Here is a 25,893-nt window from a genome sequence, read left to right as displayed (position 1 = left end):
TCCTCCACTTAGCTCCTCCTCTTCTGTCGCAGCTCCTTTCCTTCCGCCGCCTGGGCTCTTTCCTCCCGTCGCCTGGGCTCTTTCCTCTTGCTCTCTTCTTCCGTTTCCTGTTGTCTCCCTTGTCCTCTCTCCCACACACTCACCATGGTCTTTTTTTAAAAAATTGATTTAAATTCCAGTGAGTTCACATGCAGTGTTATATTAGCTTCAGGTGTAGAATTTAGTGATTCAACACTTCCATACAAACACCAGGAGCTCGTCACAAGTACAATGCTTAGTTCCCATCAGCTATTTCACCCATCCCCCCATCCGCCTCACTGTGGTCTTAGACGCAACCCCACCATGTTTTCTTTCCCGTCATTCTTCACTCCTCCAGCAGCCTGCTTGTTACCTCCCGAATTCTTGTTAATGCACTTTTGTATCCCCTAGGCCCTTTGCCTGTAAACATCAAGGTATTATTTACCTCTCAGACTTGAGAGGATAAAGTGAGACAATGTATGAAAAGCACTGACAACTATATCTGGCGCTTAGTAAGCTTTCCATAAATGGTAACTATTATCATTATTCGTTTTCTTTAGGCAGAGATTTTTTTATTTAAAGTTTATTTAAGTCATCTCTACACCCAACTGGGGCTTGAACTCAAGACCTCAAAATCAAGAGTTGCATGCTCCTCCTCCCACTGAGGCCAAGGTGTCTGTCCTCTTGAAGTTCTCCAATAATTTCCTGACTCATTTCTTCAGCAGCCTGGTTTCTGTAACTAAGCTGAGTCCAAAAAAGGTTGTGTGTTGTACTTTTTTTTGGGGGGGGGGCAAGTAATCACTTCAAAAGATCCTAATGAATAAGACTTATTTTTCTGACTCCTAGTTGCCTAATTTAGTGAATGGGGTAGTGTTCTGTCATAGGGCACCACAAAGGCACTGGGAAGTTGAGAACAGTGCTGGGTGTGGTTTAACTATAGACTTAACCAACTTGAAAGTTCCAGGGTGTTTTGTTTTGTTTTTAAAATTTTATTTATCAGAGAGGGCACAAGCAGGGGGAGCTGCAGCCAGGGGGAGAAGCAGGCTCCCTGATGAGCAAGGAGGCAGATTCGGGACTTGATCCCATGACACTGGGATCATGACCTGAGCCAAAGGCAGGTACTTAACCGACTGAGCCTCCCACGTGTCCCATTTTCCAGTGTTTTTTAAAGGTCAGTTTTGGGGCAGCAAGTTTGCCCTTAAAACCTGGAACTTGCCTTTTCCTGTGTGAAGTTTTGATGGTAACATTTTTTTTTTAAAGATTTTATTTATTTATTTCACAGACAGAGATCACAAGTAGGCAGAGAGGCAGGCAGAGAGAGAGAGGAGGAAGCAGGCTCCCCACTGAGCAGAGAGCCCGATGTGGGGCTCGATCCCAGGACCCTGGGATCATGACCTGAGCTGAAGACAGAGGCTTAACCCACTGAGCCACCCAGGCGCCCCTGATGGTAACATTTGAGCCAACATCTTGCCAAACATGTGTAATGTAGGAAATGGCATTTACAAAATATTTTTATGTCTGCCTTTTCTCTGGTAATTCCTCATCCTGAATCTCTGTTCTTTATTTCATCAGGCTTCCTAGCAAAGAAACATGATCTTTAACCATAACAAATATCTGGAATTTTTCCATAAGCTCTTTTCTTTTTGGGTTATTACTTGCATCCCTACATGTTTCTACTTTTTATTCTAGTTTTTGCCTTCTGTCTTTTGGTGAGTCTCTCATTTTTAGGTTTAACACTCTAAACTTACTTCATTTGGTAGCATCCAGCCCCTTGTTTTTTTTTTTTTTTTTAGTTTTGAAACTTTTGCTATTACAAAAGCAGTAGCATGCATGATAGATGACTAGAAAATGCAGATAGGCAAAAATAAGAAAAACTTTTCTAATAACTAGAGAATTACTGCTATTACTATCTTACCATATGTTCTAGATTTTTTTTCTACACATACTCATACCCACATGTGTATTTTTTTAAAGATTTTATTTATTTATTTGAGAGAGAGAATGAGAGAGAGAGAGAGGGTGTGAGAGGGCAGAGGGTCAGAGGGAGAAGTGGATTCCCAAGTGAGCAAGGAACCTGATGCGGGTCTTGATCCTGGGACTCCAGGATCATGACCTGGGCTGAAGGCAGTTGCTTAACCAACTGAGCCACCCAGGTACCTCATATGTGTATTTTTAACAGAGTTTTTAAATTTTTTAGAGCAGTTTTAGGTTTACAGCAAAATCGAGCAGAAAGTGGAGTTCCCATATAGCCCTGCCCCCACGCATGCCTAGCCTTCTACATCAACAGTCCCTACCAGAGTGTTACATTCCTTATAGTTGATGAACCTGGGCTGACACATCATTGCCACCCAAAGCCCATAGTCTACATTACAGTTCACCCTTGGTGAAGTTTGGAGGAATGTGTAATGACATGTATCCATCATTCTAATATCATATAGAGTAATTTCACTGCCTTATACATTCTCTATGCTCTCTGCTATTATCTGTCCCTCTCTTAATCCCTGGCAACCACTGATCTATCTACTGTCTTCATAATTTTGCCTTTTCCAGAATGTCTTATAATTGGAATCATACAGTACGTAGACTTTTCAGACTTGCTTCTTTTACTTAGTAATATGCATTTAGGGTTCCTCTGTGTCTTTTCATGGCTTAATGGTTCATTGCTTTTCAGTTTTGAATATTCCATTATCTGGATGTACCACAATTCATTCATATATTTATCTACTAAAGACATCTTGGTTGCTTCCAAGTTTTCACATTGATGAACAAAGCTGCTATAGACATTGTGCCGGTTTTTGGGTAAATTTATGTTTTCAACTCCTTTGGGCAAATACCAGGGTGTATCACTGCTAGATTGTATATTAAGAGTATATTTAGTTTTTTTTCTTCTTTTTTTCCTTTTTTCTAAAAAAAGATTTTATTTATTTATTTGACACAGAGAGAAATCACAAGTAGGCAGAGAGGAGGCAGGCAGAGAGAGAGGGGGAAGCAGGCTCCCCGCTGAGCAGAGATTTGATGCGGGGCTTGATCCCAGGACCCTGAGATCATGACCTGAGCCGAAGGCAGAGGCTTAATCCACTGAGCCACCCAGGCACCCCTATATTTAGTTTTTTTAAAGAAATTGCCAAGCTGTCTTCTTAAGTGGCTGTACCATTTTGTATTCCCATTCCATTCCAGCAATGAATGGAAGTCCATATGCATTTTTTACCTACATAAAATCATGGTATCCATGTTTTTTTGTAACCTGCACTTTTCTTTCTTTCTTTTTTTTTAATCAATGCCTTGTTTCTCTCCTTTTTTTTTTTTAAAGATTTTTGAAATTTATTTGTCAGAGAGAGTGAGCCAAAGCAGGAGGAGTGGCAGGCAGAGGGAGAAGCAGGATCCCTGCTGAGCAAGGAGCCCCGTGTGGGACTGGATCCCAGGACCCTGGAATCATGATCTGAGCCTGAGCCAAAGGCAGACGCTTAACCATCCCATAACCTGCACTTTTCTATTAACAACTCTATCTTTACACATCGACAGATTTTTTCCACATGAATACATTTTTATCTCATGTATTACCAAGTTCATAGATTTCCTTAGCTATCCCTGAAATAACCAAATCAGAATCCAATCTAGGACCACAAATTGCATCTCTTTATTATAGTCTATGATTCTTTTAATTAAGCACAGTCCCTGCTTTTTCTTTTCATAACATTAAGTTATAAAAGGGATCAGTCTGTTTTTCCTGTACAATACCCCTCCACCTGGACTTGTCTCTTTGCTGCCTTGTGATGGCATTCAGATTGGTTTAATAGTTAGACTTGAACCCTTTGGAAAGCAATTTGAAATATACATCAAAGTCTTTGAAACTGTTCATCCCCTTGATTGTAATGATCTCACTTAGAATAATATAGAAGGATACAGGCAGATAAGAAGTTTTTCCCTGTGAAGGTCTCATCTACCTGGGTCTTTTAGCCACATAGTATCCCTCCCTGGAGAGCACCAATATCGTCAGTTTCTCATATCCTGCTAGGGATTTCTTGATTAAATGAACAAATATGTGTTTATATAATTTTTTCCTCCTTTTTTTTTTTTTTACACAAATGGGAGCATACTGTTCTCCACTTCAGGTGCCTTTATCATTTAATGATATAGCTTAGAGATCACTTTATATCATTATATAAAGAACACCCTTGGGGTGCCTGGGTGGCTCAGTGGGTTAAGCCGCTGCCTTCGGCTCAGGTCATGATCTCAGAATCCTGGGATCGAGCCCCGCATCGGGCTCTCTACTCAGCAGGGAGCCTGCTTCCTCCTCTCTCTCTGCCTGCCTCTCTGCCTACTTGTGATCTCTCTGTCAAATAAATAAATAAAATCTTTAAAAAAAAAAAAAAGAACACCCTTGTTCTTTTTTAATGGTATATCATTCTATTATAAGGATGTTATATATTGGATTTACATAGTCCCTTATGTATGTATTTAGCTTGTTTCTATACTCTTGATCTTATCAAACATTGTTGCATATAAGAATATCCATAGAATAAATTCCTAGGAATGCAATTGCTGGGTCAAAGAATAGATGCACTTAGCAATTTTGATATCCTCAAATTGCTTTCCACGGAGGTTGCATTAATTTACACTTCCGCAGACAGTATGTGAGAGTGCCTCCTTCTCCACAGCTTGACAAAGTGTTGTCAAACTTTTAGATCTTTGACAATTTTATGGGTGAAAAATTGTGTCTTATGGTTTTAATTTATATTGCTGTTATCAGGAGTCTTTTTTAAAATTGAGAATCATTTCATATAAATAAAAACAACTTGTATTTTCTTTTTGGTGAACTATCTATAAATTCTTTGTTCATTTTTCTATAAGGTTGGACATTTAAAAAATGATTTGTGGACACTTTTTTTTGGTTCTGTGGACACTCTTAAATCAGGAAACTAGTCCTTTATCTGTGACATTCTTTTCCCAAGTTTGTCAGTTGTCTTTTGGTTTTGTTTATTGCATTTTGTTTTTGTTTTTCTTTTTTGCCATTTAGAAAAATTGGCTTTTATTCTTTTTTTTTTTAAAGATTTTATTTATTTATTTGACAGAGACAGAGAGATCACAAGTAGTCAGAGAGGCAGGCAGAGAGAGAGGAGGAAGCAGGCCCCCTGCTGAGCAGAGAGCCCGATGCGGGGCGATCCCAGGACCCTGAGATCATGACCTGAGCTGAAGGCAGAGGCTTTAACCCACTGAGCCACCCAGGTGCCCCAAAATTGGCTTTTATTCTAATATATCAAATTTTTTTTTGTTTTCTGACTTTTGTGCCCTATTTTGAAAGATCTTAACCAAGCCAGCCAAGATTATAAAATTATTCTCCCATGGCTTCTTCTATTACTTTTATGGTTTAAATTTTAATAAATAATATTGATATTTCCTGGTATATGTATTAGGTAAGTATCCAGCTTAACCCCCCCCCCATCACTGACCAGTTATCTTAACACCATTATTGAATAATTTCTCTTTTCTTCACTTGACTTGTGAAAACAGTAAGGCTCTTTTAAATATAGTAAGCTCCAGATATGCATTTTAAAGCCTTTATTTATTTATTTGACAGAGATCACAAGTAGGCAGAGAGGCAGGCAGAGAGAGAGAGAGGATGAAGCAGGCTTCCCGCAGAGCAGAGAGCCTGATGTGGGGCCTAATCCCAGGACCCTGGGATCATGACCTGAGCCGAAAGCAGAGGCTTTAACCCACTGAGCCACCCAGGCACCCCAGATATGCATTTTAAAATATGAATCTTATGTATGTTGTGTTTTGGGATTCTAGATGAGAGCTATTATCCTTAGTTATCTGTTGTCCTTCGCTTTTCCCTATTCACCTTTATAAAACTCTGATATATGTTGCTGTTGCTGAATTTCTGACAAGGTTTCATTAAGTACAGATACAATACTCTTACAGAGTTACAGTAATGCTGTTTATATTTGTCCCAAACTTGGTGATTTTCTACATCCTCTTAAAAAAAAAATCTAACCTTATGGTAAAGATGATAGCAGATGTTCAATTAAAAAAAAAGCAGTTTATGGAATTTTGAACAAGAATAGTGTTCACTAAAGTTCTGCTGTTTTAGTCTTTTTAAAAATCCTATCTTGGGGCACCTGGGTGGCTCAGTGGGTTAAAGCCTCTGCCTTCGGCTCAGGTCATGATCCCAGGGTCCTGGGATGGAGCCTCACATTCGGCTTTCTGCTCCATGGGGAGCCTGCTTCCTTCCCCCTCTCTCTCTGCCTGCCTCTCTGCCTACTTGTGATCTCTCTCTTTGTGTCAAATAAATAAAATCTTAAAAAAAAATAAAAATCCTATCTTGGGGGTACCTGGGGGGCTCAGTCAGTTGTCTGACCCTTGATCTCAGCTCAGGTCTTGATCTCAGGGTCATGAGTTCAAGCCCCACATAGTGTTCCATGCTGGGCATGGAGCCTACTTAAAACAAAACAAAACAAAACAACCCTATCTTGTAGATTATCAAGAACCCAGCTGAGATCCAGGGAAGTAAATGGAAGTATCCTGTGAAAAGCCAGAATAGGGGCGCCTGGGTGGCTCAATGGGTTAAAGCCTCTGCCTTCGGCTCAGGTCATGATCCCAGGGTTCTAGGATCAAGCCCCACATTGGGCTCTCTGCTCAGCGGGGAGCCTGCTTCCCACTCTCTCTGTCTCTGCCTGCCTCTCTGCCTACTTGTGATCTCTGTCAAAAAAAAAAAAAATCTTAAAAAAAAAAAGCCAGAATAGATACCCTAATGCTCATGCACTAACCCTCATGCGCTCAGTCTTTTTGATTTAGTTTTAACAAATCTGTGATTTATTCTACAAGTTGAGGGCTTGCTCTCTAGCAGATCAAGGGTGGGAGAAGAAGGGAGAAGAAGGGAGAAGAGGCATCACGACAACTGACAGCTGAAAAGAAAGACGTAAAATCTATACAAAGAAGTTGAAGCTCTTTGGTAGGGGTGAGGGGTGTGGGTAGTAGGGGTGTGGGTACCATCTATTGCAGTGTAGTTTTGGGGCAAATAGTGTTCACTTAGTTTGATCCTGAGGATGTCACAGAGTCAAAGCTGGTACAAGGATCGATGTTCAAAATGACCCTGAGCCATCAAGGAAGGTTAAATTGTGATCACCATGTTCTGTTTAAGATAGGAAAGAATGAAGTGTATTTTAGAATGATTCTTATAAAAATGGTTAAAATGATACAAGGAGAGCTCTTACGCAGGTAGCTGTAATTATCTCAAGTTCTTAACCTGAATTCCGTGGACTCCAGAGGCCCTATGAAGCCTCTGAAACCTGAACAGAGACTTTGGTGAGTATGTGTGCTTTTTAGGGGAGAGGGCCCATAGTTTTCATCACATTCTCAAAGGGTTCTATAATTAAAAAAGGTTAAGAATGGCTGAGATGTCTGAAAAATTGATGTTTTCAGAGACTCCGATGATGCTACCTAAATGAAATGTTATGAATTTATAGCTGTACTGTGTTAAAAATTTATAACCATTTTGTTATACATGTATACACTGTGCTAAGTTATAAATTTATAATTGCACAGTCATACATTGATGGGAGCAATAGACCCAATTACTTTTCACTTTGTTATGTATTTTGCAAGTGCTACCTTTTTTATTTTGTATTATTAATTAGTGTTTTCTTTCTTTTTGTAGTCGTCAATAGCACTATTTGTAAATAGATTGGACTCAACAGAATCTGTCCTGCCTTATGAATATAATACGTAAGTTATAAGTATTGTCATTGTATCTGATATAATTGATATTACTGCAGTTACATCGTAATTATAATATTATTGTGTTAAAGGTGTTTTAAATTTTTAAAGACAGTGAATGAAAGCCCTGGATATATTAAGAAATATGGTGGCAATTTTGTAATAAAAGTAACAGGAACAAAATTAAAACAGAGTGCTTTCAGTGTGAGGCAAATGCTTAAAAATTTAGGAAGTTGCCATACTTGATTTTTGTAAGGAAAACAAATTATAAATCTACTATATTTTGAACTTCAAAAAAATCATTGCGGAAGTGTAGTTTATTTTTATTTTTTTATTTTTATTTATTTTTTTTTTTAAAGATTTTATTTATTTATTTGTCAGAGACAGAGGGAGAGAGAGCGAGCACAGGCAGACAGAGGCAGAGGGAGAAGCAGGCTCCCCGCCGAGCAAGGAGCCTGATGTGGGACTCGATCCCAGGACGCTGGGATCATGACCTGAGCCGAAGGCAGCTGCTTAACCAACTGAGCCACCCAGGCGTCCCAGTGCAGTTTATTTTTAAAACATGGGATAGGGAAATTTCTACTAAGGCTTTTATTTATTTATTTTTTAAAGATTTTGTTTATTTATTTGACAGACAGAAATCACAAGGAGGCAGAGAGGCAGGGAGAGAGAGAGGAGGAAGCAGGCTCCCTGCTAAGCAGAAAGCCCAATACAGGGTTTGATCCCAGGACCCTGGGATCATGACCCGAGCCAAAGGCAGAGGCTTTAACCCACTGAGCCACCCAGGTGCCCCCCTACTAAGGCTTTTAATGGATGCAAGTGCTTAGTTTAGTATTGGGCCAGTATCATATAATCAAGATTAAGATCAGTCATTTGAGAATAGCAACAAATGCTACACTTCTTAGAAAAATGATTGTAGCTCTCTCTGGTATTACTTTATTTCCACTAATTAAACAGAAATAAAACCAGGTCTAATTTTCATTAAAATACCACATTTAGACATAGGGTGTTAGCACGAGCATTTAAAATATTACACGTGCCTACCATTGATTTTCTCTTTTACCATTTTATATTTAATTTTATATATTCACATTTGCTTAAAGGCAGTTGTAATTCTTTCCATGTGGTAACCATTTGATTTGTGAGTCTATGGGCCTGTATTTGAAAAGGGATTTTGTTGTTTAAGTTCCCCTTTGATCAGAACTGATAACAGCAGTTTCTAAATGTCTCAGGTTAGAATTAGTACAGATTTTAAACTATTCTTTTCTTTTTTTAAAATGTAATTTGAAGTTTAACCCTGAAGATACTGTGAATTTTATTAAGATTGTGATTACCTACATTATAAAAGTCAAGAGCAGTACCATAAGCATTTTAAATAATGAATTCATAGTTATAAGAGGTTAAACAGTTTAAAATAATGAGGTCTATAAATCATAATTAGACACCTTCTGGGTCATGTTTTTAGAAGTATCTACCATTAACAGTGGAGAGGCTTGACAAATTACAAAGATTAATTTCTTTGCTGATTTTTTTTTTTTAACCTTCCTTGAACTTTCCCTCTAGCTTTGACTTCTGTCAAGCCTCTGGGAAGAAAAACCCTTCTGAAAATCTCGGACAAGTACTATTCGGAGAACGAATAACATCATCTCCCTATAAGGTTACTCAGTGGATCTTATATAATATTGTTTTAAATGGAATTTTTTCAGAACTGGCTACTTAAAATTGTAGCAAAGAGTCTGTTATATTTTTATTTTATTTTTAAAGATTTTATTTAGTTGACAGAGAGAGACACAACAAGAGAGGGAACACAAGCAGGGGGAATGGGGGAGGGGGAAGCAGGTTTCCTATCAAGCAGGGAGCCTGATGCAGGACTTGATCCCAGGACCCTGGGATCATGACCCGAGCCTAACCGACTGAGCCACCCTGGCGCCCCACAAAGAGTCTGTTTTAGAAGGAGGCAGAGAAAAAGGAAAGGAGATAGGATGTGGTATTGTCGGAAGAATGCCTGAATATGTGCTCTTTGAACTATCTGCAGTAGGGAGTGGTTCCACATAATCATTTTGCCTTTCAAAATTTTTTTTTTGCTTTGTAAAGAAAAACAGTTTCCTTTATTGTCCCTACATATTTTGGGTAAGGTGGTATAAGCAGATGTCATTGGACTGTTATTGTGTATTGATTTTGCCTTCAGTACCTTAATAGATACAGGGATAGAGTAGGGATGTTTTCATAAGCAGTTATGATTATGAAGGCATTAACTTTTTTCTTCTTTTTTTCCAAATTCATTGAAGTCTACTTGAAGTACAATACACTGCACATATTGAAAGTGTATTGTTTGGGGGCAACTGGCTAGCTCAGTCAGATATGCATGCAACTCTTGGTCTCAGGGCTGTGAGTTTGAGCCCTGCATGGGGTATGGAGATTACTTAAATAAAACTTTTTAAAAAAAGTATGTAGTTTGCTCAATATTAATTTATGTATACTCTTGTGAAACCATTGGGGATTAGCTTCTTTTAAACTTTTTTTAAAGAATTTTTATTCACTCATTAATTTAATTTATTTTTTTAAAGATTTTATTTATTCATTTGGGAGAGAGAGAGAGACAGAGGGAACACAAGCAGGGGGAGAGGAAGAGGGAGAGACAAGCAGACTCCCCTCTGAGCAGGGAGCCTGATGTGGGGGGCTTGATCCCAGGACCCCGGGATCATGACCTGAGCTGAAGGCAAGATGCTTAACCGACTGAGCCACCCAGGCCCCCTGTCTCCTCTTTTACCCATTTTATATTTGGATTGTTTGTACCTTTACTATTGAGTTTTCAGAATTCCTTATATATTCTAGGTGTGATTCCTTTGTTAGGGCAGTAGTTTACAAATAGTTTTTTCCCAGTCTGTAGCTTTTGTTTCCATCATCTTTTTTTTTTAAAGATTTTATTTTTAAATAATCTCTGTACTCAACTTGAGGCTCAAACTCATGACTCTGAGATCAAGAATAGTGTGCTCTACAAACTGGGCCAGCCAGGCACCCCTGTGTCTTCATCTTTTTTTTTTTTTTGTAGATTTTATTTATTTATTTGACAGAGACACAGCAAGAGAGGGAACACAAGCAGGGGGAGTGGAAGAGGGAGAAGCAGTTTTTCCGGGTCTTGATCCCAGGATCCTGGGACTGCCAAAGGCACTTATTTAACCTCTGAGCCACCCAGGTGCCCTGTGTTTTCATCTTCTTAACAGAGTATTCCACAGAGCAAACATTAATTTTTATGAGGTCCAGTAATCAAATTTCCTTTTTATGGATTGTGTTTTTGGTGTCTAGTCTAAGGACACATGACATAAGCCTTTAGGTCTTGAAGATTTTCTTTTATGTTTCCTTCTGAAACTTTTATAATTTATATATTTAAGTCTGTGATCTTTTTTGAATTATTTTGTATCAGGTATGAGGTTTGGATTGAAATTACAGAATTTTTTTGGTTTTGCTTTTTGGGTTTTTTTTTGACATGTAGAAGTCAAGTTGCTTCAACACTATCTGTTCAAAAGACTGTCATTCCTTCTCTGAATTGCTTTTGCATGTTTGTCAAAAAAATCACACAGGCATAGTTGTAGAGTTCTATTTCTGGGTTCTTTGTTGATCTGTTTCTTTGGTCTGTGTGTCAGGCATTAGCTTTTTTTAAAAAAAAATTTTTTTTAAGATTTTATTTATTTATTTGACAGACAGAGATCACAAGTAGGCAGAGAGGCAGGCAGAGAGAAAGAGAAGGAAGCAGTCTCCCTGCTGAGCAGAGAGCCCGAGGTGGGGCTCCATCCCAGGACCCTGGGATCATGACCTGAGCCGAAGGCAGAGGCTTTAACCCACTGAGCCACCCAGGTGCCCCAGGCATTAGCTTTTTGATAATTAAAGTTGCACAAAATACCTCCATGGGGGTACCATTGTCCTAACAAAAAAGGGAATTTTTTCAAGGGGTGCTGTCCCTTGAAATGAAGAACGTGACAGTACTAGAAAGAGAGAAAGAAAGAAAGATAGGAAGAAAGAAAGATGACAGTGTTCTTCTCAGCTGCCAATAGGGAACTTTTTGGTTAATATTTGTGTGATTTCAGGGTATGAGGTCCTTACTATAACTCTTTTTCATAGTTTATTCTTGCTCATTTTTTCCTGATTAGTAACACTGGTACTTCGTCCTGATAATCCTTGATAGCTACACTTTGTAAATAAGAGGTTTCATATTAAAGTATGAAATATTTTATTATCACTTTTTTATTAACAGCTCTATTGAGAAATATTCACATGCCAAAGAATTCACCCACTTGAAGTGGCCATTTTTTTAAAGTAAGCTCTACACCCAAGGTGGGGCTTGAATTCCCAGCCTAGAGATCCAGAGTTGCATGCTGCATTGACTGAGTCAGCCAGGCACCCCTTGAAGTATCTGATTTAACGTTTGTTTATTTTTTATTTTCTGTTTGTTAAAGATTTTATTTATTTGAGAGAGGGTATAAGCCGGGGGTGGGGAGTGGGAGAGGGAGAAGCAGACTCCCCGCTGAGCAAGGAGCTTGATGCGGGACTCGATCCCAGGACCCTGGGATCATGGACTGAGCCAAAGGCAGACACTTAACTGACTGAGCCACCCAGGCGCCCCTTTGACTTATTTTTTTTTAGTATATTCAGAGCATTGTGTGACCATCACTAAAATCAATTTTGTTACCACTTTTAAGTGAAGGGTTCCATATCAGGGTGGTCTTAGGAAGTTACAGTGGATATTATATCCCACCTTATGTGTTATTGAAGAAGGCAAATTCTTCTGCTTAGTGGTGAAAGCATATTGTGTATGTGTGTGCGCGTGTGCACGTGTGTGTGTGTGTGCATGTGTGTGTGTGTATGTGTGTAGTGTAATCATTTCAGGTATGAATTGAAACTCAAAGGAGAGAGTGTTGAGGCTGATGGCATACTGAGATCTCTGGGAACAAGTTTCATCTGTAAGGTAAAGTGCTTATTTTGGGACACTTGTTTTCTAAAATGTAGTCAAATCTTTTATTATTTTAAATCTTTCTTAACAGTTTTCTTTTAACAAGACAGAAACGTGTAAAAAAGTCTGTGTAAAATCCTACGATAAAGGAAATGACGACCCCAAGAAAAAGCTGGCTTTTTTGAAGAAAGGGATAAAACTAAATTATCAGCATCACTGGTAGGTTTGCGATAACACTGAGATAACATGACTTAGTTTTTTAAGTCCTTTCAGAAGTAGTTTTTTATTAAAAAAAGTAGTTTTAGTACTTGAAATTGTACACTATTTTTGTGACTTTGATTAAAAATTTTAAGTCCTTTCAGTATTTTTTTAAAAACATGTAGTTTTAATTGATACTTGAAATTATAGACTATTTTTTGTGACTTTGAATACAAATTTGAACTAAATATATGCAAGATGATGTTGGTATTGCTTGGTGTGACATGCATGCTTGTTAAATCTTTTATTTTTAAAATCTTTATATTTAGGATTATTGATAATATGCCAGTAATATGGTGTCACGTTATTGAGGATGGAAAGTACTGCACAACAGGATTTCCGATAGGATGTTTTATTACCAATGATGGCGCAGCAAAAGATGCTTGCGCTATCCGCGTAAGTGTTGAGAACTTATTATAGAATATAAGTTGCTTATAATTTGCTTTCTGTTATAGTCACTTAGCAAACATTAATGGGACACCTACCATCTTCTAGGTTTGGGGCTAGGTGTTGGGAATACAAACTCAAGTAGGTATGGTCTCTGTCCTCTCAGAGTTCCCAGTCCTGAGTAAGGAGGTGACCCTGTAGAAAAGGGACAAGGAGGATATAATGGAGGGAATGAAAAAGTATTTGCGAAATAAATGGGTGGGTGAGCATTTCTAGGAGGGAGATCAATGTGATCTAGAGCTTGGAAGTCGGGGCGCCTGGGTGGCTCAGTTGGTTAAGCCTCTGCCTTCAGCTCAGGTTGTGATCCCAGGGTCCTGGGATCGAGCCCCGCATAGGGCTCTCTGCTCTTTGAGGAGCCTGCTTCCCCCTCTCTCTTTGCCTGCCTCTCTGCCTACTTGTGATCTCTCTCTCTGTGTCAAATAAATAAATAAAAAAAAAAGCTTGAAAGTCTGAAGCAGGATGATGTGATTGGGGGACTGTGAGGAGTCGAGCATGTCTATCAGCATAAGTTTTGGGGTTTGGAAAGTACAGCTAGAGATGAAGCTAAAACGGGGGGTAGGCAGAAGCCAGATCATGGAGGGGGGTCCTGTGTGCAATGGTAAGGAGAATCGTATTGAAAGCCTCTTACGGGCCAGGAGCGATGTTATATTGCTTTAGACAGTGATTGATTTCATCCTGAGAATGGCCTTGTTGCTGGGATCCACTGCTGCCATTTTACAGAACGTGAGACTCAGTCTCCGAGAGGCTGTGGCATGACTAGAGGCGTACGGCTAGTTACGTGGCAGAAGTGGACTCCAGCTCTGATCTTTCTAGCTTGGGTGTCCCAATCACACCGTTCTGCCTTGCGGTTCTCAGGCAGTCTCCTACCAGGCCCCAGACTAGCAGGCATGTCTTGGGCTGCCATGGAGCACGACTAAGGGGCCGAACGGACGTGAAAGGGCTCCACCAGGACAGCACTGCTTTTGATCTGTTTTCTGTATGGTGACTTGATGTGGGTCAGTGACGGGGACAAAAGGGACAGGAGAAGGAAGAGTGTAGGGTGGCTGCCCAGTTTCTGCCTTGGTTGTCTAACTGATGGCGCACTTAACTGTTTCTTTCCAGAGAAAAGTGCAGTACTTCTGAAATTTCAATCATTTATGCACCATCTTGGTGATTTTGGTCAAATTTGAGGGACTTATTATTTATCTATTAAACTTTTTTAGTTTATTTAGCCTTAGTCATTTCTACACCTATCCTGGGGCTGGAACTCAGGACCCCAAGATCAAGCGTCACATGTTCTTCTGACTGAGCCAGCCAGGCACCCCTAAATGGTTTTTTGAGGATTTTTAGATTTAAAAAAATGTAAAGATTTTATTTATTTATTTGTTTATTTGACACAGAAAGAGCACAAGCATGGGGAGCAGCAGGCAGAGAGAAAGGGAGAAGCAGGCTCCCCACTAAACAGGGAGCCTGATGTGGGGCTCGATCCAAGGACCCTGAGATCTTGACCTGAGCTGAAGACAGATGCTTAACCGACTGAGCCACCCAGGCGCCCCTCATATATCTTTTTAAAATCTTTTATTATGAGCAATTTCAAACACATAGAAAAGCTTAATTAATTATGTAGTGGACACTCATATATGCAGTACCTAGATTCTTTTTTTAATAAGATTTTATTTATTTATTTGATGGAGATAGAGATCACAAGCGGCAGAGAGAGAGAGAGAGAGAGACAGGAGGAAGCGGCCTCCCGCTGAGCAGAGAGCCCAATGTAGGGCTTGATCCCAGGACCCTGAGATCATGACCTGAGCTGAAGGCAGAGGCTTAACCCACTGAGCCATGCAGGCACCCCAGTACCTATATTCTATCATGAGCGTTTTAATTTTTTTTACAGTTCTATTTAAGTAATCTGTACACCCAACAGGGGCTCGAACTCATGACTCCAAGATCAAGAGTTGCATGCTCTTCCAACCCAGCCAGCAACGTGCCCCAAATTAGCATTTTAAAATATTTGATTTATCCCACGTCTATCCTTTTGTCTATCCCTGTATCATTCATCCAAACAAGGCTGCATGTTCTCTGTCTTTTAGTTCTTGCAAATTGGCAGATGGATCCACTGGCTTGATCTGATTCAAGTTTGATCTCTTGATGAGATAAGATAGTGGTGTGCTCTTTCAAGAGGCAAATGATGTCTCCTTTTTAACAAACGAATTTATTATTATTATTTTAAAGATTTTATTTACTTGAGAAAGAGAAAAGGGGGGAAGTTTGGGGGGGATAGAGGGAGAGGGACAAGCTGATTCTGTGCTGTGTGTGGAGCCTGACTTGGGGCTAGATCCCATGACCCTGAGACCATGACCATGAGCTGAAACCAAGAGTCAGACAGTTAACCAACTGTGCCACCCAGGCTCCCCTCCCACCCCCCCAAAAAATAGATTTATTATTTAGATGTTTTAGGTTCAGAGAAAAATTGAGAGGCAGGTACAGAGATTTTCCCATGGACCCCTTGCCCTCCCCCACGTGCATAGCCTCCCTCATGATCAGTATCACTCACCAGAATGTGATGCATTTGTTACAACTGATAAACCTACATTGACACAGCATTATCGCCCAGAGAGCACAGTTTTCAGTAGGGTTCACTCTTGGTGTTGTACATTTTATGGGTTTGGACAAATGTATAATGACACATACCTACTGTAAGGGTATCCTACTGAGTAGTCTCACAGCCCTCCAAATCCGTGTTCTTCCTTATGCCTATTCATCCCTCCCTCCTACCCCAACCCTGATGTCTTTTTGTCTCTCTTTTTGTTGAGACACATGGATGCATTAATTCTTTAGAGGTTGTGTTCACTGGAGAAACTGGAACGGGAGCCTGGAGCCAGAGCTCCCCTCAACCAGAAAACCAAACTCTTCTCCCTGGTAATGTCTGTCCAGCGCCCTCTACTGGCAACACTTCATTCAACGCCTTCTTGCAAAGGAAAACAATTTTTTATTTTTTTAAAATTTTTTAAAGATTTTTTTTATTTATTTGACAGACAGAGATCACAAGTAGGCAAAGAGGCAGGCAGAGAGAGAGGGGGAAACAGGATCTCTGCTAAGCAGAGAGCCCGATGTGGGAATTGATTCCAGGACCCTGGGATCATGACCTGAGCCTAAGGCAGAGGCTTTAACCCACTGAGCCACCCAGGTGCCCTGGAAAACAATTTTTTAAAAAAGATTTTATTTATTTGAGAGAGGGAACAGATGCATGCACAAACAGGGGGAGCAGCAGGCAGAGGGAGAGGGAGAAGCAAGCTCTCTGCTGAGCAGGGAGCCCGATGTGGTCCTTGATCTGAGGACCCTGGGATCACGACCTGAGCCAACAGTCACCTGCAAAAGAAAACAAATTAAAGGGCCTGGGTAATTTTCATAGAGGCCAAAAGGAATGAATTTGGAGATGTGAGGCAAGAAGTCAATGACTGGCACACTTTATATGCATTTACCGATGAAATCTCTGTGCAGCTCTCTTCTCTCTGGTATTCTGCCCCATACCATGTAGCCCCTGGGCATCCCTGGACTGTGAACCTTGTCTCCTCAATTCTGTGAGACTGCAGGGCTCTGATTGGATACCCTTTCCTTACACCAGATCCTGAAAATTCTCCCTGGGAAGTAAGCTTGAAGCAATATGTGGGCTCACCTTATTTGTTGCCTTTCTCTTAATGATCAGTCTCTCTCTCTATTTTTTAAAGATTTATTTATCATTTGGGGGGGAGGGGCAAAGGGAGAGAGAGAATCCCAAGCAGACTCCCCACTGACTGTGGAGCCCAATGCGGGGCTTGATCCCAGGACCTCCAAGATCATGACCTGAGCTGAAACCAAGAGTCAGTTGCTCAACCAACTGAGCCACCCAGGTGCCCCAGTGATCGGTTTCTTAATGCTCTTTGTTGTCTGAGGTCTAAAGAATGTTGTCTTTATATATTTTACCCAACTTTTTTAGTTGTTTAAAGTGAAGGGATAAATCTGGTCTTGCATTATTCCATCATATCAGAAGAAGGGAGTCCAAGTCCCTTGCTTTCTTCTTGCCTACATTCCCTCAGTGTAACTTTGCCCATCCCTTTTTAGCTTTTCAGAACCTCTTTGTTTTATTTATTTTTTTTTTTAAAGATTTTGTTTATTTATTTGACAGAGAGAGATCACAAGTAGACGGAGAGGTAGGCAGAAAGAGAGAGAGAGAAGCAGGCTTCCTGCTGAGCTGAGAGCCTGATGCGGTACTCGATTCCAGGACCCTGAGATCATGACCTGAGCCGTAGGCAGTGGCTTAACCCACTGAGCCACCCAGGAGCCCTGGAACCTCTTTGTTTTAGATGCGTCTCTTGTACACAACATGTTGTTGAGTTTTGCTTTGTGGTATCTTCCGAAAGTCCTTTTCCTCTTACTAGGTGAGTTAAGCCTATTTACATATACTGATATGATGTTTGGTCTCACTTCTGTTATACTAGTTTATGCTTTTGTTCATTATTTTTATATTCTATATTTTATTGATTCTAAAACTCATCTTTTCCCATATTTTAACATTTATGAAATCAGAATGTGTCCCTTTCAGTTGATGGCTTGGCAAAGTTTAATTAGCAATGTTTTTTCTTAGCAGCATATTAAATAATGTCTTTCTAAAAGATTTATTTAAGAAAGAAAGTGGAGGTGGGGGAAGGGAGGGACAGAGGGAGAGAGATCTCCAAGCAGACTCTACTCTGATCATGGAGCCCAACACAGGGCTCGATCCTACAACCCTGAGACCACGACTCGAGCTGAAACCAAGAGTCAGATGCTTAACTGACTGTGCCACCCAGGCGCCCCTAAAATAATGTTTTATAGTTGGTGGCATTTTAGATTCCATGAAATGGAATTATTAGTCACCTCTTTCTTTAAAGGATCTCATGCAGTTTCATAATTAGGTGTCTAGTTATAGATTTTTGTTTTGCTTTGTTTTTAATCTTCTTTGTAATTTTTTTGAGTTTCCTGGATTGGTGTGTCTTATCAGTTCTGGAATTCTCAGCATTGTCAGGTACTTTCTTCTTTCCTTTTCAGACTCCAATTAAAGCTGTGTGAAATGTTTTTATTTTCTCCTCCATGCCTCTTAATCTCTCTTGTGTATTTTCCATTTTTTTTTTCTGTGCTGTGTTCTGGCCTATCTTCTAGTCTAAATTTTCTTCTCATTTGTTTCTTCTCTTATGAACATTGGCATCGAGGGCACATGTTGTGATGAGCACCGGGTGTTGTATGTAAATGATGAATCACTAGATTCTACTCCTGAAATCAATATTGCACTGTGTGTTAACTTACTAGAATTTAAATAAGAACTTGGAAAAAAAAGAAATGTGTTATTATAATAACATTGATATCAAACATATTGAGATTTTTGTTCTCACATTTTCAAGCCCTTTGCCTTGGCATCTGATAATTTATAAGTTAATTTATACATAAACAAACCTCAAAAATCCTAAAAAAAAACCCTCATAGGCACTGAATTTTTAATTTCAACAGTTAGCTTTCTCATTTCTGCAAGTTTTGTTTTATTCTTTTGCAAATTTGCTACATCATTATTTTGTACTTTTCTATTTTATGCACATGCTGTCATGCTTGTATTTTACTTCTTTGAAGTATAGTAAATGTAGTTAATTTTAAATCTGCTTCTGATGGGGCACCTGGGTGGCTCAGTCAGTCTGATTCTTGATTTCAGCTCAGGTCATGGTCTCAGGTCGTGAGTTCAAGCCCTGTGTCTGGCTCTGCACTGGGCATGGAGCCTGCTTGAGATTCTCCCTCTCCCTCTGCCCCCCAATGCCGCTCACTCACTCTCTCAGTCTCTAAAAGAAAGTTGTTCACGGAGTTTCTTTGAGTCTTAGGGTCAAACTGGTTTCCTCCAGAGAAGATTTTCACTTACTTCTGCAAAGCGTCTTTGGGAAATACCAGCCTGGGACTGCCTTAAAACAAATTCACAACTTGAATTTCCTGGGGCCACTTAGGTGATGGGAATCCACACTGCAAATCTACGTTAGGACTGGCCTGTGGCCACAACTGCTCAAGGACAGTTCCCCCACTCCCTTTTGGTGTTTAGCATCAAGGCCATCTTCCTTATGGTCCATTGGGGAGTGTGGAGAAGGCTTACTTCTGGCTCATCTTTACCTTTGAGGGTATTGGTTTTGCGAGGGGGTCAGTGGTCTCAGATTAATGGGCAGAGGGTCTCATTTTAGCCTTCTCAGCTGGGAGGGCCCTCCCTGAGTGCTCTCCTCCCTATCCCATGAGGCTACCCAAACTTAAGTTCAAGTTTACCCAGATCAGCAGGTGTCCTCAGGGCAATAGCCATGTCAGTGCTCCCTCACCCAACTTAACTCTCTGGCTTCCAGCTTTCCCTTAGAATTTGGCATGGCAATTCCTCACTTTCTCCACAGCTCATGTTTTGTTTTTGTTTCAAATTTAAAAGACTTTATTTTTTAGAGCAGGATTAGGTTCACAGCAAAATTAAGAGGATATGTACAGAGAGTTCTCATATACTCCCTACCCCGATATATACATAGCCTCCTCCACTATTAACCTCCCCCACCTGAGTAGTATGTTTCATTTTGTTTTTAAAAATTAAAAACAATTTTAAAAATTTACTTATTTATTTGAGAGAGAGAAATCAAGAGCTTGGGGAGGAGCAGAGGAAGAAGGACAAGCAGACTCTGCACTGAGCCAGAGCTCAGTCTGGGTCCTGATCTCATGACCCTGGGCTCATGATCTGAGCTGAAACTGAGTCTGACACTTAACCGGCTGACTCACCCAGGCACCCCTAAAAAGATTTTATTTTTAAGTCATCTCTACAACAATGTGGGGCTTGAACTTACAACCTGGAGATTGAAGGTCGCATGTTCTACCAACTGAGCCAGCCGCCCACCCCAGAGTGGTACATTTTACACAATTGATGAACAATTGACACCCAATGTCCATACTTTACATTAGGGTTGACTTTTGCCATTGTACATTCTATGTTCATGTTCCTTTTATGAAGATATTTGTTATGTTATATTTATCATTTGTAGTTTTCAGCAGGAGATTTAGCCCAAAGTGGATTGGAATTGGAAATCTAGTTGAAGATTCAAAGCACAATTTTAACATCAGTAGGAAGGAAACTAACATTTAATGATCTCCTTGTTCTGTGCCAGGTGCTGGGCTAGTTCTTTCCCTATAATTTCTCACTTAATCCACTTAATGATTTTATGAAGTAAGTGATAGTGTCCCCATTTTAAGAAAACTACGGCCAGGGGCTCCTGGGTGGCTCAGTGGGTTAAAGCCTCTGCCTTCGGCTCGGGTCAGGATCCTAGGATCCTGGGATCAAGCCCCACATTGCGCTCTCTGCTCAGCAGGGAGCCTGTTTCCTCCTCTCTCTCTGCCTGCCTCTCTGCCTATCTCTGTCTGTGAAATAAGTAAATTTATAAAAAAAGAAAAAGAAAACTAAGGCCAAGAAAGATTGACGTACAAAAGAGTGTATGTGGCAAAATCTGAATTGTGTCCCAGTGTTTTTTGGTCCAAATTCCGTTCTCTCTGCAACCTAGGAAACTACCTCTTGTATTATTTGAATGCTTGTAGGATATTAGCCCTTAGGGCATAGTTAAGATGTGCCTGGCATATAACAGATGTTCAAAAATATTTGCTGAATGAATGAATGAATGAAGCAACGTTCCTAGCCTTGTGATCACACAGGCTAGTACATCCCATACCTGAGTTTTCAACCTAGGCAGTTGGACTGTGGAGACCACGTCCTTAACTGCTTCCATTTGTATTTATTGTGGACATCCGCTACCAATACGTGGTATTCTCCATACTAGGACGTGCAAATCTGCTAGCTGCAGTTTATTTCTCTATAGGATCACACCATGTTTCATTTAACTGAGTGGATAGACAGTGGTTTCTTGGTGGTTTTTAGTCCTTTGCAATTACGGACAGCCCTGCAGGGAGCAGTACTCACTCTCCACTCTAAGCTGACTGTGATACTCCGCCACAGGATCACTCTTACCCTCTTCTCTATTATCATTGTACTAAAGGATCGCTAAAATTCCTTCAGGCCATCACCCTCAATTCTGGGATTTCCAGAGCCATAATTCTCAATCTAGGTGTCCTGCATGTTGTAGATTACTGAATGTGGTAATTGACAAGGTTCTTTGGATTCATTTTCTGAAGATTGAAGGGCTTGGGTAATGTGATAGCTAATATTTGTTGAAGGCTTCCTATGCCAAGCACTGTACTGCAAACATACACTATTCTATTGAATCCTCAACCATTCTATGAGCAATCCTATTATAGTCCCCATTTTTTTTAGTTAAATCTATTTTTTTTAAGATTTTTATTTATTTATTTGCCAAACAGAGATCACAAGTAGGCAGAGAGGCAGGCAGAGAGAGAGGAGGAAGCAGTCTCCCCACCAAGCAGAGAGCCCGATGCGGGGCTCAATCCCAGGACCCTGAGATCATGGGTCAGAAGCTTTAACCCACTGAGCCACCCAGGTGTCCCTAGTTAAATCTATTTTTAAAATATTTTAATTTTTGTTTGTCAGACTGAGAGAGAGAGAAAGAGGCAGACAGAGAGGCAGGCTCCCTGCTGAGGAAGGAGCCCAGCACGGGACTTGATCCCAGGACCCTGGGATCGCAACCGGAGCTGAAGGCAGATGCTTAACCGACTGAGCCACCCAGGCATCCCAGTTAAAGATATTTTTATAAGTAATCTCGACATCCAAGGTGGAGCTCAAACTCGTGACCCTGAGATCAGGAATCACATGCTGTACCAACTGGGCCAGCCAGACTCCCCGATTGTTTCCATTTTTAAAAAGAGGAAACTGAGGCTCAAAGAGGTTAAATGACTTGTCTGTGTTCATATAGCTTGTAGGTGCTGTCTGATTTCAAAGCTCATATTACAAAGCCCTTTGTTTGCTAGGGCTTCACTAAAAATACACTGTAAAATGGGTAGCTTAGGGGCACCTGGGTGGCTCAGTGGGTTAAAGCCTCTGCCTTCAGCTTGGGTCATGATCTCAGGGTCCTGGGATCGAGCCCCGCATCGGGCTCTCTGCTCAGCAAGGAGCCTGCTTCCCTTCCTCTCGGCCTGCCTCTCTGCCTACTTGTGATCTCTGTCTGTCAAATAAATAAATAAAATCTTAAAAAAACCCAAAATGGGTAGCTTAAAACAATAAAAGTTTGGGGTGCTTGGGTGGCTTAGTTGGTGAAGCATCTGGTCATGGCTCAGGTCATGATCTCAGGGTCCTGGGATGGAGACCTGCGTGTCAGGCTCCCTGCTCAGTAGGAGTCTGCTTGAGATTCTCTCTCTCCCTTTGCCTCCGCGCCATGATCGTGCTCTCTCTCTTTCTCTCTCTCTCTCAAATAAATAAATAAATCTTTAAAAAAAAACAACAAAAATGTATTGTCTCCTAGTTCTGGAGTCTAGAAGTCCAAGATCAACGTGTAGGCAGCGTTGTTTCCTTCTGAAGGTTCTGAGGTTGTCAGAGGGGAGGGGATGGGGGGATGGGCCAAATAGGTGAAGGGGATTAAGAAGTACAAACTGCCAGTTATAAAATAAATAAGTTATGAAGATAAAAAGCATAGGGAATCTAGCCAGTAATATTTTTTTAAAGATTTTATTTATTTATTTGACAGACAAAGATCACAAGTAGGCAGAGGGGCAGGCAGAGAGAGAGGAAGGGAAACAGGCTCCCTGCCGAGCAGAGAGCCCGATGTGGGACTCGATCCCAGGAACCTGGGATCATGATCTGAGCTGAAGGCAGAGGCTTTAACCCACTGAGCTACACAGGTGCCCCCTGGCCAGTAATATTATAATGGATCTCATTTTTAATCAATGGTCAGAGTATATATTTTTTAGATTCTGGGAAAAGTTCAAGCTTCTTTAAAATTTCCATGTCTTGGGGTGCCTGGGTGGCTCAGTGGGTTAAGCCGCTGCCTTCGGCTCAGGTCATGATCTCAGAATCCTGGGATCGAGCCCCGCATCGGGCTCTCTACTCAGCAGGGAGCCTGCTTCCTCCTCTCTCTCTGCCTGCCTCTCTGCCTACTTGTGATCTCTCTGTCAAATAAATAAATAAAATCTTTAAAAAAAAAAAATTTCCATGTCTTTTTGCAGCCTGAATTCAACAAAAGTAATACTTTCTACCTCTTCAACCACGTTGATATTATTATCACATATCACAAAGAAAGTGAAAGAAATTGGAGTACTGCAAGATTGGTTGCTGCTAGACTAGACCCCCAAAGGTAATTATAGACTATCTTTTTAATTAGCCCCTTTAATTTAAAAATTAATTCAGAATGTAGGAGTTCTCAACTAGAATTTTCGTTTTTAGGATACATGTGTGATGTAACCTTAGACATATGGTTTGAGAAATCAAACAGGCCATTTATTCCCTAGCGTTTGCCTATCATGTAATGTGAGGAAGAATTGACAGATCTGGAAGGGAATAGACTTATTGAGGGCATCCTAACGCTCTTCTTTGCTGGCTGCCATAGGACAAAGAGCTGGGATTTAGATCTGGGTTTCTTCCGAGGACAGGTCTATTACTGGAGTCTGTCGGGCAGGTATCAGCTGAAAATAAGGAAGGATCTACTAACAATGGATGGCACAGCTGTTAGAGAGTTCATAACTAGGCATCCAGTGTAGTGTCTGGTCCCCAGTAAATGCTCAACGGATTGTAAAGGACAATCAGCACTATGTAAGAGACTAGACAGGTGACCTTGAATGTTGCAACTAGAATCCTTCAAAACTATAGGATAAATGAGAACTCTTCAATTAAGACAGAGAGGGGAGTATAGCACACGTGTAAAGTCATGGTCCATTATGGGCAAAATATTATAAAACCTGAAATACTAAGATGGGGGAAAGAATGTGAGTGTATTAAAGGAGGCCCTTGCGATAGAGTTTTCCAAGACAGAATGAAGAATTAGGAAATTTGGATTTTAGTCTCATCTCTCCTGGATCCATTTTGTAAGTCAACCCTAGTTTGTAGAAATGGATCAGACTTTATTGTTTTTAAGGTTACTGCCCTATTTGATGTCAGCCAAGGTTGTTCCATCTGGCACAGATGATTGATTCCCAGAGGGAAAGAAGAGTTAGAAACTGTATCGTGCCAAACTTTTGACCATTGGGTCGGTTAACTTGATCTGCCATAGGCTTAATTTCCTCATCTGTGAAAGGAGAGGACTGAATTGGGAGTTTTTAATATGGTCCCTGATATATCAAACTCTCGAAATTTTTTTTAAAGATTTTATTTATTTATTCGACAGATGAATAGGCAGAGAGACAGGCAGAGAGAGAGGAGGAAGCAGGCTCCCTGCTGAGCAGGGAGCCCGATGTGGGGCTCGATCCCAGGACCCTGGGATCATGACCTAAGCTGAAGGCAGAGGCTTTAACCCCCTGAGCCACCCAGGAGCCCCCAAACTCTGGAAATTTTTTTAAAAAGATTTTTATTTATTTATTTGACAGAGAGAGATCACAAGCAGGCAGAGAGGCAGGCAGAGAGAGAGGAGGAAGCAGGCTCCCTGCTGAGCAGAGAGCCCGATGCGGGGCTCGATCCCAGGACCCTGAGACCACGACCTGAGCCGAAGGCAGCGGCTTAACCCACTGAGCCACCCAGGTGCCCCAAACTCTGGAAATTTTTATTGATGTGTATTTTTCTGGGTAAAAAGGGCCTATAGATTTCATTAAATGGACCCCAAGTGGTGAGGAACGCTGGTACTTTCCAACTTTGGTTTATCTTAGTAAAAGGATATCCTTTAAAAAAATTTTTTTTTGTTGTTTAGAGGTTTTTTTTTTTTTTAAAAAGACTTTATTTATTTGAGAGAGAGAGAGAGAAAGAGAGAGTTTGAGAGGGGAGAAGGTCAGAGCGAGGAGCAGACTCCCCATGGAGCTGGTAGCCAGATGTGGGACTGGAGCCTGATGTGGGACTCAATCACGGGACTCCAGGATCATGACCTGAGCTGTAGGCAGTTGCTTAACCAATTGAGCCATCCAGGCACCCAAAAGGATATTCTTTTGAAATTCTTTTTAAATTAACAGGAAATACTGATCATTGTCAGGGCAATCACTGATGCTTTTTTTTGGTGTATGTCACTTCAACAGAATGTTAGGAGGATGGACTGTGAGGTCTAACTCAGGATGGCTGCTCATATTCGAAATCATTAGGTAGTAAACATAGTCATTAGGTAGTAAACATACAGTCACTAGGTAGTAAACACAAACATAGGTAGGGCTCACCCAGGAAGCTAGTCACATCAGCTGTATGAAAATCAAGCTTAATGCTTTACAGTTATATCTCATATTGTCAGACTCAGAGTAAAAAAGCCAAGAAAATATTTTTTAGACATATTTATTCAACACTGCACATAGTAACAGTTTATGTATGCATGCAATGAAACTTTTATCTAATCTTTGTAAAGGTCATTTATGTGGGCCCCTTGAGAACAAGGACTGTGCTGTAAATTATTTTGTTTACAATTAGGCAGTCTGCTCAAGGTCATACGAAG

The 25,893-nt window shown here is 40.6% G+C and overlaps 1 protein-coding gene across 4 annotated transcripts in view; it reads left to right on the top strand.

The window, feature by feature from the left end:
* Positions 1-25,893, top strand: part of LOC116857395 (transmembrane 9 superfamily member 2-like) — an 80,294-nt gene that overhangs the window by 1,144 nt on the left and 53,257 nt on the right. For all 4 annotated transcript variants that reach the window (XM_032841429.1, XM_032841427.1, XM_032841428.1 and 1 more), the window contains exons 2-6: positions 7,676-7,743; positions 9,298-9,391; positions 12,774-12,901; positions 13,210-13,336; positions 23,501-23,628. In XM_032841429.1, the coding sequence (XP_032697320.1) occupies positions 7,676-7,743; positions 9,298-9,391; positions 12,774-12,901; positions 13,210-13,336; positions 23,501-23,628 (545 nt within the window). The remainder of the gene's footprint in view (positions 1-7,675; positions 7,744-9,297; positions 9,392-12,773; positions 12,902-13,209; positions 13,337-23,500; positions 23,629-25,893) is intronic.

Source organism: Lontra canadensis, unplaced genomic scaffold (genome assembly GCF_010015895.1).
Source record: "Lontra canadensis isolate GAN:19392208 unplaced genomic scaffold, GSC_riverotter_1.0 scaffold123, whole genome shotgun sequence".
Lineage (NCBI taxonomy): Eukaryota > Metazoa > Chordata > Mammalia > Carnivora > Mustelidae > Lontra > Lontra canadensis.
This window is presented reverse-complemented; position numbering and strand designations above follow the sequence as displayed.